At 41.6% G+C, this 12,541-nt stretch overlaps 2 protein-coding genes across 2 annotated transcripts in view; both read left to right on the top strand.

Moving 5' to 3' along the window:
* The first annotated feature begins 436 nt into the window (after positions 1 to 436).
* Positions 437 to 3,804, top strand: LOC106583147 (ankyrin repeat domain-containing protein 33B-like). The gene is made up of 3 exons (XM_014167003.2): positions 437 to 686; positions 1,435 to 1,575; positions 2,535 to 3,804. Exons 1-3 carry the CDS (start codon positions 566 to 568, stop codon positions 3,359 to 3,361), a joined length of 1,089 nt encoding a protein of 362 aa, XP_014022478.2. The 5' UTR covers positions 437 to 565; the 3' UTR covers positions 3,362 to 3,804.
* A 4,771-nt stretch (positions 3,805 to 8,575) lies between these two features.
* LOC106583225 (activin receptor type-1B) overlaps positions 8,576 to 12,541 on the top strand; it is a 38,509-nt gene continuing 34,543 nt past the window's right edge. Inside the window, exon 1 of the mRNA XM_014167149.2 lies at positions 8,576 to 8,759. Coding sequence (XP_014022624.1) covers positions 8,672 to 8,759 — 88 coding nt within the window. The 5' untranslated portion in view covers positions 8,576 to 8,671. The remainder of the gene's footprint in view (positions 8,760 to 12,541) is intronic.

Here is a 12,541-nt window from a genome sequence, read left to right on the forward strand (position 1 = left end):
TCAAAGCTCCAGTTGTGATGTAGGCTGAGGGTCCAGTTCCATCTCTTCCAAGATGGCTACTGTGAAGAACTCTGTGTCTGAGGACCCCCTCCTGGGCAAAGGCCCTGACAAGGACGCCTCAGAGGTGTCTTTGTCAGGGAGTGTGTTAGACTCCGGGAGTGTACTCTCAGATGACTCAGTGCTTCCAGACTATGAGCAGGAAGGTGATTCACAGGGTACTGCCAACACGCTGTATGAGGCGTGCACTCGGAATGACCCCCTGGAGCTCCGAAAGGTTCTGGAGAGAGGGATTACAAAAGAGGAGGTCATGGCGGTAGACCACAACGGCTGGGTATGGGTCTCTCTTGCTATTTCACATTTGGGATAGCTTTTGGGGTGTATGATCCAGCGAGTCCTGCGGGTTACTAGTTCAAATACCAGGAACATCATGCCCTGTATGAAGACAGAATGCTTCAATCAAGTCATGTAAAATTGTTGTTGGACTTAATTGCAGCCTTGACTCTGACGCAGTCAGATTTTTTCTTCATCAGTCTAATCCACATTTTTTACCCAACAGACTGGACTGATGGTGGCGTGCTATAATGGTTTTTTGGACATTGTGCAATCTCTTTACCACTGTCCTTACTTGGACATAAATCACCAGGACAACGATGGCAACACAGCACTGATGATCGCTGCACAAGCAGGTGAGCCACTCTCCCCAGACCTATTACTAAATACTACACAGTGAAACCTCATTAGCACTTCTCTAGGTTGCATCCCAAATGGCACCTATTACCTTTATAGAGTACAACCAAAGATTTTTATAACTAATCCATGATATACCAGAGCCTGTCCTTTCCAGTGGGAGAAAATGAATCATAGTGGGCAGAACAAGCACGGTGGTGGGCAGAGCCAAGCACAAGCTAGTGAGATCCTATTGGCGCGTTCTAGTATTTATTTGAATATTTCAGTTGGGGAACGTATACCCTGTGAAGTGTGCGTGTGCAATAACTCATTTTGCCCTTACACTCCTTTTAAACAACTACATTTTTTTTTTACTTTGACAAAGGATAAAGTCTACCAAACACAGTCCACTCTGTTTGTTACAGATTATAGTTTTGGAAGGAGAAAACTGTATAGAGATCAAATGTTTAATTGATGAGAAAATGAGCAGAATGTTGGCCAAAATCCATATCGCTCCATCTTCTCCCACTGCTGGCCACTGGGCTTCCTCTTCTTACCATATTTGGTTGTGAGTGGAAACGCCAACCAGATTTTTCACATTCAAACATCCAGTGAAATATCTGGCTCATTGTTCTATCTGTGGTACTTACTACTTCAAAAGTAGTGCACTATATAGGAAATAATGGTGACATTTGTGACAGGCCTTTAGTATTTTCGATGGCACTTCATGATCCCCTGAACCCATTCTCACCCTGTTTCCTTCTCCAGGTCACACCATTACAGTGACCTACATCCTCAACTACTACCCCGGGGCAGACACAGAGATCCGGGACTGCCGTGGCTTCACTGCACTCATCAAAGCTGCCATGCAGGGCCGAGATGATGTGGTGTCTTCCCTCGTCATGGCCGGTGAGTGAGAGGCCTCCTCCACTTCAATGCTACTATACACACCATACTGTAGTCATGAGAAACCATCTTATAAATGTTTAGATAACCTGAGAAATTGATGTTACAAGTATAAAAACATAATTCTGACCCCAATTTACCTGCGTATACTGAGTATAAGCCTTCATGGTATGTTTGTGCAGTTCACAGTGGCACATAGCTCACATGTATTATCAGACACACAACAGTGTGTCCACTGACATTAAATTATTTCAATTACCTTAGAGATTCCAAAGGGTATACTTCTAAACAGAAGTAAGGCCCAGAGAGGGTGAGAGGAGGAATAGATAGTTATACACACAGAATTCTGGGATTAGCCTATGCTTTTCTCCCAGGCAGCAATGTTGCTAATTTTAGAATTGCCAATTCTAAAATCTCTGTTCTATTTGGGGTTGAGCATGAACCCACAAATTGAAGGGCTAAGGGTATAGGAAGTGTGTAGTAATGTGGTTGGGATGGCTGTACCTGTGGTGTCAACTTTCTCTGGTTGAGAGCATGTGTTAGTGACGGCTGCCAGGTTTAAGGGGTCAATTTGGGGGCACACTGGTGTAATCTTTGTCTTGGCTGCCAGGAGATTAGCCAAGTTTATTTACTCCAGATATTTTGTCCTCTTTTCACAAGATCAGTAGTATCCACTGGAGTCACAGTCACTCATTTGTCAATATACTAAAAGAGTTGAGGAAAACATGCTCAGCTAACTGAAGCTTTTCCCCCATCACATTAAAGATAATTAATTCTCCCCTCTATCCATCATAAACCAAGAAGCATCTATGTTTTCTTATTCATGTAGCACATGATTATCATTATGGTGCTATAATATAGATCTATATGCAATGGAATGTGAATGAAAGTGTTTCAATGGAGAAATATTATGACCTGAAAGCTATTTTATTTTTTTCCCTTCACTGATATTTCTCTTTCAGGTGCAGACCTAAATGCAATAGACACCAGGAAGCAGAAGTGTGCGCAGGACTGGGCCCTAAAGACGGGCCGCTACGAGACGCTGAACCGCCTCCGCCGCCTCAACCTGCGGCCTAGAGCCGAGCAGTTTACTGAGAGCTACGTCCCCGAGTGGCCAGAACTGAAAGTGCTGGTTGCCAAAGCCACAGCCAACAAGAGCGCCGGCCAGATGATCACCCAGCGCATCAAGTCCATCTTCAGCTTCAACTTTCCCCAAGACCCCCAGGACAACGGGGTCTTGGACCATATGGTGCGTATCACCACCAGCCTTCACAGCCCTTTGGTGGCCACCGCCTGCCGGCCGCTATGCCCCACCAGCCCCCCTGAGGTGGGGAAGAGGCGCTTGGCCGTGCCTGAGCTGATGAAGAAGCACTCAGAGAAGAAGCTGGAGGAGAGGTCTGTGTGCCACAGCAACGGCTCCGTCTCCTCCATCATTCCACACATCCACTCGGCCGAGACCATCGCCACGTCCTGCTGTGTGGACACAGAGCGCAGGGGCAGTATTATCTTTATAGTCTCCACCGGGGTGCGCACCTTCATGCCCCGGAACATGGCCCACAGGAACAGTGTGTTCCCTTACGGCTGCATCCCCAAGATCCAGATAGTGAAGTCTGGAGAGCCCACGCCTAAGAAGGAAAAAAAGAAGAAGAGGCACAAGGGTCACCTGGAGCTGCCCATATGGAAGTACAAAGCAGAGAAGCAAGAGAAGAAGAAGGAGAAGAAGAAGGCAGAGAAAGAAAAAGAGAAGGCCAAGAAGGAAAAGGAAAATAAAAAAAAGAAAGAGAAGTAGTGAGATGTCTAAAGCTGCCAATTTATTTCGATGCCACACATTTCCAATAACTTCCAATATATTTTTCCTGGAGTTATACTCCAAACATCTGAATTATGAAGTACTGCTCAAATTACTCAAAGGTCTGGACTCGGTTTTACGGCCAATGCAGTAAAATGGATTCTTTAAAGGTCATCATATTCATAATGCTTTGTAAATATTTTTCTTTTTTAATTTTACAGGACTAGTAAAGGCCTAGTGCACTACATTTGTGAAATTTTTATAACTAAATGTATTCAAGTGTTTACCAGCATTTGCAACTTGAGTCTGATAATTATCTGCATAAAACAGTTAATCTGATAATACTTCTGGAATATACAGGAAAGTATTCAGAATAATACTTCTGGAATATACAGGAAAGCATTCAGACGTCTTGACTTTTTGACATTTTGTTATGTTACAGCCTTATTCTAAAAAAAAATATTTTAATTTTTATCCACAGCATCTACACACAATACCCCATAATAACAAAGCGAAAACAGGCTTTTAGAAATGTTTGCACATTTATTAAATATAAAAAACAGAAATACCTTATTTACATAAGTATTAACACCCCTTTCCACATTTTGTTAAGTTAAAGCCTTATTGTAAAATTGATTAAATAAACATTTTCGTCATCAATCTACACAAAATACCCCATGACATTTGCAAATGTTTCCATTTTTTTTTTTACTGAAATACCTTATTTACATAAGTATTCAGACCCTTTGCTATGAGAATCCAAATTGAGCTCAGGTGCATCCTGTTTCTATTGATCATCCTTGAGATGTTTCTACAACTTGATTTGAGTCCACTTGTGGTAAATTCAATTGATTGGAAAGGCACACACCTTGTCTATATAAGGTCCCACCAATTGTATATATGTGTGTATGTATATATATATATATATATATATATATATATATATATATATATATATATATATATATATATATATATATATGTATATGTATATGTATATACACTGCTCAAAAAAATAAAGGGAACACTTAAACAACACAATGTAACTCCAAGTCAATCACACTTCTGTGAAATCAAACTGTCCACTTAGGAAGCAACACTGATTGACAATAAATTTCACATGCTGTTGTGCAAATGGAATAGACAACAGGTGGAAATTATAGGCAGTAAGCAAGACACCCCCAATAAAGGAGTGGTTCTGCAGGTGGGGACCACAGACCACTTCTCAGTTCCTATGCTTCCTGGCTGATGTTTTGGTCACTTTTGAATGCTGGCGGTGCTTTCACTCTAGTGGTAGCATGAGACGGAGTCTACAACCCACACAAGTGGCTCAGGTAGTGCAGCTCATCCAGGATGGCACATCAATGCGAGCTGTGGCAAGAAGGTTTGCTGTGTCTGTCAGCGTAGTGTCCAGAGCATGGAGGCGCTACCAGGAGACAGGCCAGTACATCAGGAGACGTGGAGGAGGCCGTAGGAGGGCAACATCCCAGCAGCAGGACCGCTACCTCTGCCTTTGTGCAAGGAGGAGCAGGAGAAGCACTGCCAGAGCCCTGCAAAATGACCTCCAGCAGGCCACAAATGTGCATGTGTCTGCTCAAAGGGTCAGAAACAGACTCCATGAGGGTGGTATGAGGGCCCGACGTCCACAGGTGGGGGTTGTGCTTACAGCCCAACACCGCGCAGGACGTTTGGCATTTGCCAGAGAACATCAAGATTGGCAAATTCGCCACTGGCGCCCTGTGCTCTTCACAGATGAAAGCAGGTTCACACTGAGCACGTGACAGACGTGACAGAGTCTGGAGACGCCGTGGAGAACGTTCTGCTGCCTGCAACATCCTCCAGCATGACCGGTTTGGCGTTGGGTCAATCATGGTGTGGGGTGGCATTTCTTTGGGGGGCCGCACAGCCCTCCATGTGCTCGCCAGAGGTAGTCTGACTGCCATTAGGTACCGAGATGAGATCCTCAGACCCCTTGTGAGACCATATGCTGGTGCGGTTGGCCCTGGGTTCCTCCTAATGCAAGACAATGCTAGACCTCATGTGGCTGGAGTGTGTCAGCAGTTCCTGCAAGAGGAAGGCATTGATGCTATGGACTGGCCCGCCCGTTCCCCAGACCTGAATCCAATTGAGCACATCTGGGACATCATGTCTCGCTCCATCCACCAACGCCACGTTGCACCACAGACTGTCCAGGAGTTGGCGGATGCTTTAGTCCAGGTCTGGGAGGAGATCCCTCAGGAGACAATCCGCCACCTCATCAGGAGCATGCCCAGGCGTTGTAGGGAGGTCTTACAGGCACGTGGAGGCCACACACACTACTGAGCCTCATTTTGACTTGTTTTAAGGACATTACATCAAAGTTGGATCAGCCTATAGTGTGGTTTTCCACTTTAATTTTGAGTGTGACTCCAAATCCAGACCTCCATGGGTTGATAAATTGGATTTCCATTGATTATTTTTGTGTGATTTTGTTGTCAGCACATTCAACTATGTAAAGAAAAAAGTATTTAATAAGATTATTTCTTTCATTCAGATCTAGGATGTGTTGTTTAAGTGTTCCCTTTATTTTTTTGAGCAGTATATATATATGTATGTATATGTGTGTGTATGAATATATATATGTATGTATGTATGTATGTATGTATGTATGTATGTGTGTGTGTGACTTTATTGTGTAAATAAACCATTGTGAAAGATGCCTGTTTATGATGTCATTTGATTCTGTGCTGTTTACCGTGGTCCTAAAATGGGGTGCTGAGGCTATTTAAAGATTTAGGAGTCAGTACTGAGTTGTGTAAATCAAGTCTGCAAAGGGATTACCATTTTAAAGGTGGACTCAGAGAAATTACGTTGAGATGAGATAGATGCAAGACTTCGCTCTCACACAGTCACATACAGTATAGCCAGGGGACCAAAACAGATGAGAACTTGAGCCTCACACGTCAACGCTCTTAGTTGATGCGGAAATTGACCCACTATGCTGTTTACTTTCTCAATCTACGTCATATTGCTGAGTCTACCTTTAAAATAGTAATCCTCTGGCATGAAGTCAAAGGTATAATGGGAAGTTAATTATGGCCATGCCATCATTAGGTATATATATATATATAAATATATATATATTACATTTTAATGATGTATGAGCCAGATATAAGCATGCAATAGTGCAAAGTCGGCACCTGCTATTTTCAGAAGTAAAAAGAACTTGACAGACTTCACTTGGGCTACACTTTACCTCAAATCTACCACCTGATGGCGACCTTGTTTCTCTTTTTACATTCCTCACGGCTTTACTAAAGACTGTCGACGCAGTCTGACTGGAAATATTCCAATCAAGGTAAAATGATCAAAGTACAATAAGTGAATGCAACTACAAGACAGCATCGATTTAAAAATTCTACTTTTAAGATCAGAGTGTAATACGCAAAACGAATGAGCTCTAACTAAGCTAATCAAAATGGAAATGTATTTGAAATGACTTATTGGTCACACTTACAAAAATTATACAACAAAAGAATACTAATCCAAAAAAAAATACATTGGTTCTTTGGATTGTACTTCACCTTAATCCACATTTTGACCCCCCAAAAATAATGCATTTGTGTCCCACACTCCTATCCATTACAGTTTGTCAGTATATGGTTGAAGGCAGTGTTTCCTCTCTACACTTCTCTCTGTGTAAGATATGTGTAGGCCTGTCGGGGTATGGTTGTAAATATCTGTATGTGTGGGAGTCAGTGAACTTCTGAGAGATAATACCCCTTCAAAGCCTCCGCCTGTCTGGTCAGTCTGGCAACCTAGGGCGTGGTGGGGGTTGACGGGGGCCAGGGGCAGAGTATTTTTTAGATTTAGGGGGATTAGGCATTGCCATAATGTACAGACCAATCCCCCTATAAAGGTAGAGGACAATAGATTATGGTCTGGAGCTAATTCAAAGGAGTTCAACCTTTATGCAAATACTTACAAATAGAATTAGGCTATAGTACATATAATATTCATGACTTTAATTTATGCAACTAAAGATATTACAAAGTTTATTTGGGGTAAATGTCTGCACTTTTAGTTATTTGAATGCTGGACAAATGGAGAGTTACAGAGGAAAAAGAGAGCTTCTATTTATTTATTTTACAAAACAGAGAGATCATGAGTGCTTCACTGGATTCGGTATCTAGATGGTAATCATGAGTAATTAAATCAACTCGTGTTGTATGCACACATCTCGTATTATCGGTTTCAGGAGGAATGTTGGGAGTATACATGTACTGTAGCAAGACAGAGTTGCATTTCTTTGAACACTACACTTCCACTGGTACACACTGGTTGAATCAATGTTGTGTTAATGTAATTTCAATAAAATTACGTTGAACCAACATGGAATAGATGTTGAATTGACGTCTGTGCGAGAGAGAGAGATACAATAAACTGGATCAAACTAGCTCCCTCCATAGGTGACATACATGAGCAGGACCACACCCTCTTCTACTGTGAACACATAAATCAATCCAAGGTGGAGCTGAGTGGAAAGACATTATTAGGTAACTGATGCCTCTACAATGTAACACAACACAATGACAATGGAGGGATTACTGCACTGTGTCCAGCCTAAAGGCACATTTCGCTGTCTAGGAGGGAGGGACACGGCTCTCTCAAAAAGATGGAGTTGATTTCTGTGTCCTCCTTTTTAGATGTATGGTGTATATTTCAATGCATACACATTGTTCATTTTTCAGAAGTTCAGTAGCATTGTCTGATAAAGTGGGGCGGTGGTATGGGTATTCTTATTGGGGCAGCATTATTGGGGTGGCAGGTAGCCTAGTGGTTAGAGCATTGGGCCAGTAACTGAAAGGTTGCTGGATTGAATCCCTGAGCTGACAAGGTCAAAATCTGTCATTCTACCCCTGAACAAGGCAGTTTTGTAAATAAGAATTTGTTCTTAACTGACTTGTCTAGTTAAATTTAAAATAGTATAGAGATCATGTTCTATGTGAGTGGTACATACAATGTTAAAGGCCTATTCAATATTTAAACCACCTGGGTATAAAATCACATTATCATATTACATTTTTTGAATTTAAAGTTTATATTTTAAGCCTTGACCAGACGTTACATTGTGCTTTCTAATCTTATCTAGTTTATTTTATCGCCCTACTTCAAAATAACAGCTAGTTAGCCATTCCTCTCCTTTAAATTCTCCACACCCCTTTAAGGCGTCTGTCTGCTGGCTGGCTGGAGCTGTGTGTCCAATGATGTATATTTAAATCGTTGGTTGTGTCTCGCACTGCTGTCAATACCACACCACCCAACATATTAATGCAATGCAATGGGAATATAACGATCATGGCTAAGAAACAAATGTTGTTAACGCTTCTCGTCTTGGGCTTATTCAGAAGTTATGATGGTGAGTATAATGTTTTATTCCGCCTGTGTGTATTTATTTACTTGGTTTGTGCGACTGGGGCTGACATCGCTTGGCACAACAACATGGCGCACGTAACGTTATTTGGTATCAAGCAAGCCGAGTTAGCAAATTGGACCTGATTTTAAAATATATATATATATATATTATTATTTTTTTACTGGTAGTTAATTGTTTGAATAGAGCAGAAATAAATTAAGAGAAGCAGCTACCTACCCTTCTTGACTGCGTTGTTTCAAGATGCTTCGTAACTAGCTATCTACTTGAGAATATCACAGCCAGCTAGTAACTAATTGTCTGATACGATCACGTTAGTAAGTTAACATCTCAGAAAGCACATATTTTAGGATTTGGTAAGAACAGTCAAGGTTAGCTATCTACCAAGGATCTTCCACCATTCCTTGACACCCATCACAATAATCAAATAGCAGCAGTTTGAGTCATCTGATCAAAGTCAAATTAATTCATTTGCTGTATTCTCAAAAGCTAATATGGAAATATTTGTTTTATTTATAATAAACGACCACATAATATTACATATATTATCAGCTTCCTGCTCAGATTCATACAGGTATGATATCCTTATTCCTAAATGTGAGTTTGTTTTTGTCATAATTTTCAGTGAGAAAATATTTGCTTATCTTCTTTTTAACAGTTTCTGTTAGTGTGTAAACTGTATGCTCTGCACACACGATAACGAGTGGTTTTTAAAGTGAAGCTCTCAATAAGCTTTTGCTGAAACTACAACACAATGAGGGACTGAGGCTGACCTATTTAGCTTTCAAGAGCTGCTGTACATTGAAAAATGAGCCATTGTGTGGTGTTCTACCCATCAGCCTGAATAGGCTTACACTGTAGCTATCATTATTGGATACAATATTTAATTTATAAAGGAGGAAATTGGATGTTAAACAGATGTTGAGGGACGTACCTTACAGTAGCCAGGTGTGTGTGTGTGTGTGTGTGTGTGTGTGTGTGTGTGTGTGTGTGTGTGTGTGTGTGTGTGTGTGTGTGTGTGTGTGTGTGTGTGTGTGTGTGTGTGTGTGTGTGTGTGTGTGTGTGTGTCAGAGATAGAGAGTGATATGTGAATCTGACAGTCAAACCTTAGAGGTTGTCAGGGCCAGTGGCAGAACGTGAGAGAGTGGGCTCATGCACCTCGTTCAGTTGAAGTCTGGGTTGCTTTTGTTTCAGAAATGAGGGCAGGGATGGAGTTAGGCAGAAAGAGGTGACCTCCATCTTATAGGCTACCCAGGGGCAGGTCCACTGCTGCTACACCCCCACCCTCTGCATGAAAATGCAGCCCCAGTGAACATGAACCTCATCTGATGGAGCTGATCAATGGAGGACTGGACTGATACAACTGTAATGCAGCAAGAAGCTGCTTTTTTCACTCACTCAACCGTTCAACAATGAGCAAACAGAACAACCCCCTCAGCCTCAGTTCCTCCTCTCCCTGGCCTTTAGTGCTTTTCAAGGTCTATAAACAGTCTGTCCCTCCCGATAAAGTCCCCAATTGTGCACTCATGTTTGAATAACATGGATGATATGGTTTGGCTCTTCTGTGGTTGGGTGCTTGTCTTCAGCGTTGTCTTATCAAAACAGTTTGAACACAGATTGCATGTATACAGGCCTTTTACATGTAATCTGGGCACGGCAGGGGGCTTTGTTGTATCCATGTTTTGAGATTTTTTTAAAAGACCAAAAAGTTGGATAATGGTGATTTTCCAGCTTGTTATCTAATCTGCCAGACTGAAGGGTGTTAAAAGCCTGAATAAAAAAATCACAGCTTTTCTTTGCAACTGACTCATTGTGAAAGTTTGAGCCTGTTTCAACCTTTAAGTCCTGTTTCTGTAGGCCTATTTGATTGCTGTTCTCCAGTTTTGTGACTTTAGGCAACTTTGAAGGGGGTGGGGGCCACAAAAAATCTGAACTCATCATGAAGGGCCGCAGCTGCTCGAGGGTCTGCAGTACCCACATCCGCCCTCTATCTGTTGAGTTTAGGAACATTTGCGCTGAGGAAAAAGGTGTGTGTTGAATTTGAACTTAACTCATTATGACATTATACTGAAAAAACTTGAACAATAAATAGTATGCATAACTGTGACATGAGAATCTGGTAATTAACATGATTATGACATATTGAGTCATAAAGTGACCTGAATGGCACAACACTACATTTGGTCGTTTTAATTATGACAGACAATTGAAATACCACAACATCATAACCCAGTGACATCATAAACATCACAGCGTGCCTGTTAGGCTACATCACATAACAATGTATAAAACAATGTTCAGTTTGCCCTTTTTTTTTTTTTTCCTCTCTACCCTTCCTCTTTCCCCCTCTCCCTCCCCCACTCCCTTCACACAGCCCTGTCACCAAACAATACCTGTACTAGAGGTCGACCGATTAATCGGAATGGCCGATTTTCAAGTTTTCATAATCATTTTTTTTGGCCACCGATTTGCCTATTTTTATTTTTTTTATTTTATTTTTTATTAATTTTTTTTGTATAAAAAAATAAAATAATTGTATTTAAAAATGTTTTTAACTAGGCAAGTCAGATTAAGAACACATTCTTATTTTCAATGACGGCCTAGGAATGGGGGTTAACTGCCTTGTTCAGGGGGGATTCGGGGATTTGTTTTTGCAACCTTCAGGTTACTAGTCCAACGCTCTGACCATCTGCCTTACATTGCACTCCACGAGGAGCCTGCATGGCAGGCTGACTACCTGTTACGCGAGGGCAGCAAGAAGCCAAGGTAAGTTGCTAGCTAGCATTAAACTGATCATTTTTTATAAGATAAATCTTAACATAATCACTAGTTAACTACACATGGTTGATGATATTACTAGTTTATCTAACGTGTCCTGCGTTGCATATAGTCGATGCGGTGCCTGTTAACTTCTCATCGAATCACAGCCTACTTCGACAAATGGGTGATGATTTAACAAGCGCATTTGCGAAAAAAGCACTGTCGTTGCACCAATGTACCTAACCATAAACATCAATGCCTTCCTTTAAAATCAATACACAAGTATATATTTTTAAACCTGCATATTTAGTTAATATTGCCTACTAACATGAATTTATGTCACTTCTCTTGCATTCCGTGCAAGCAGTTAGGGTATATACAGCAGTTTGGGCCGCCTGACTCATTGCGGACTGTGTGAAGTCCATTTATTCCTAACAATGACCGTAATTAATTTGCCAGAATTGTACATAATTATGACGTAACATTGAAGGTTGAGCAATGTAACAGGAATATTTAGACTTAGGGATGCCACCCATTAGATAAAATACGGAACGGTTCCGTATTTCACTGAAATAATAAACGTTTTGTTTTCGAAATGATAGTTTCCGGATTCGACCATATTAATGACAAGGCTCATATTTCTGTGTGTTATGTTATAATTAAGTCTATGATTTGATAGAGCAGTCTGACTGAGCGATGGTAGGCAGCAGCACGCTCGTAAGCATTCATTCAAACAGCACCTTCGTGCGTTTTGCCAGCAGCTCTTCGCAATTCTTCAAGCATTGCGCTGTTTATGACTTCAAGCCTATCAACCCCCGAGATTAGGCTGGTGTAACCCATGTGAAATGGCTAGCTAGTTAGCGGGTGCGCGCTAATAGCGTTTCAAACGTCACTCGCTCTGAGACTTGGGAGTGGTTGTTCCCCTTGCTCGACATGGGTAACGCTGCTTCGAGGGTGGCTGTTGTCGATGTGTTCCTGGTTCGAGCCCAGGTAGGAGCGAGGAGAGG

Source organism: Salmo salar, chromosome ssa22 (genome assembly GCF_905237065.1).
Source record: "Salmo salar chromosome ssa22, Ssal_v3.1, whole genome shotgun sequence".
NCBI classification, from domain to species: domain Eukaryota; kingdom Metazoa; phylum Chordata; class Actinopteri; order Salmoniformes; family Salmonidae; genus Salmo; species Salmo salar.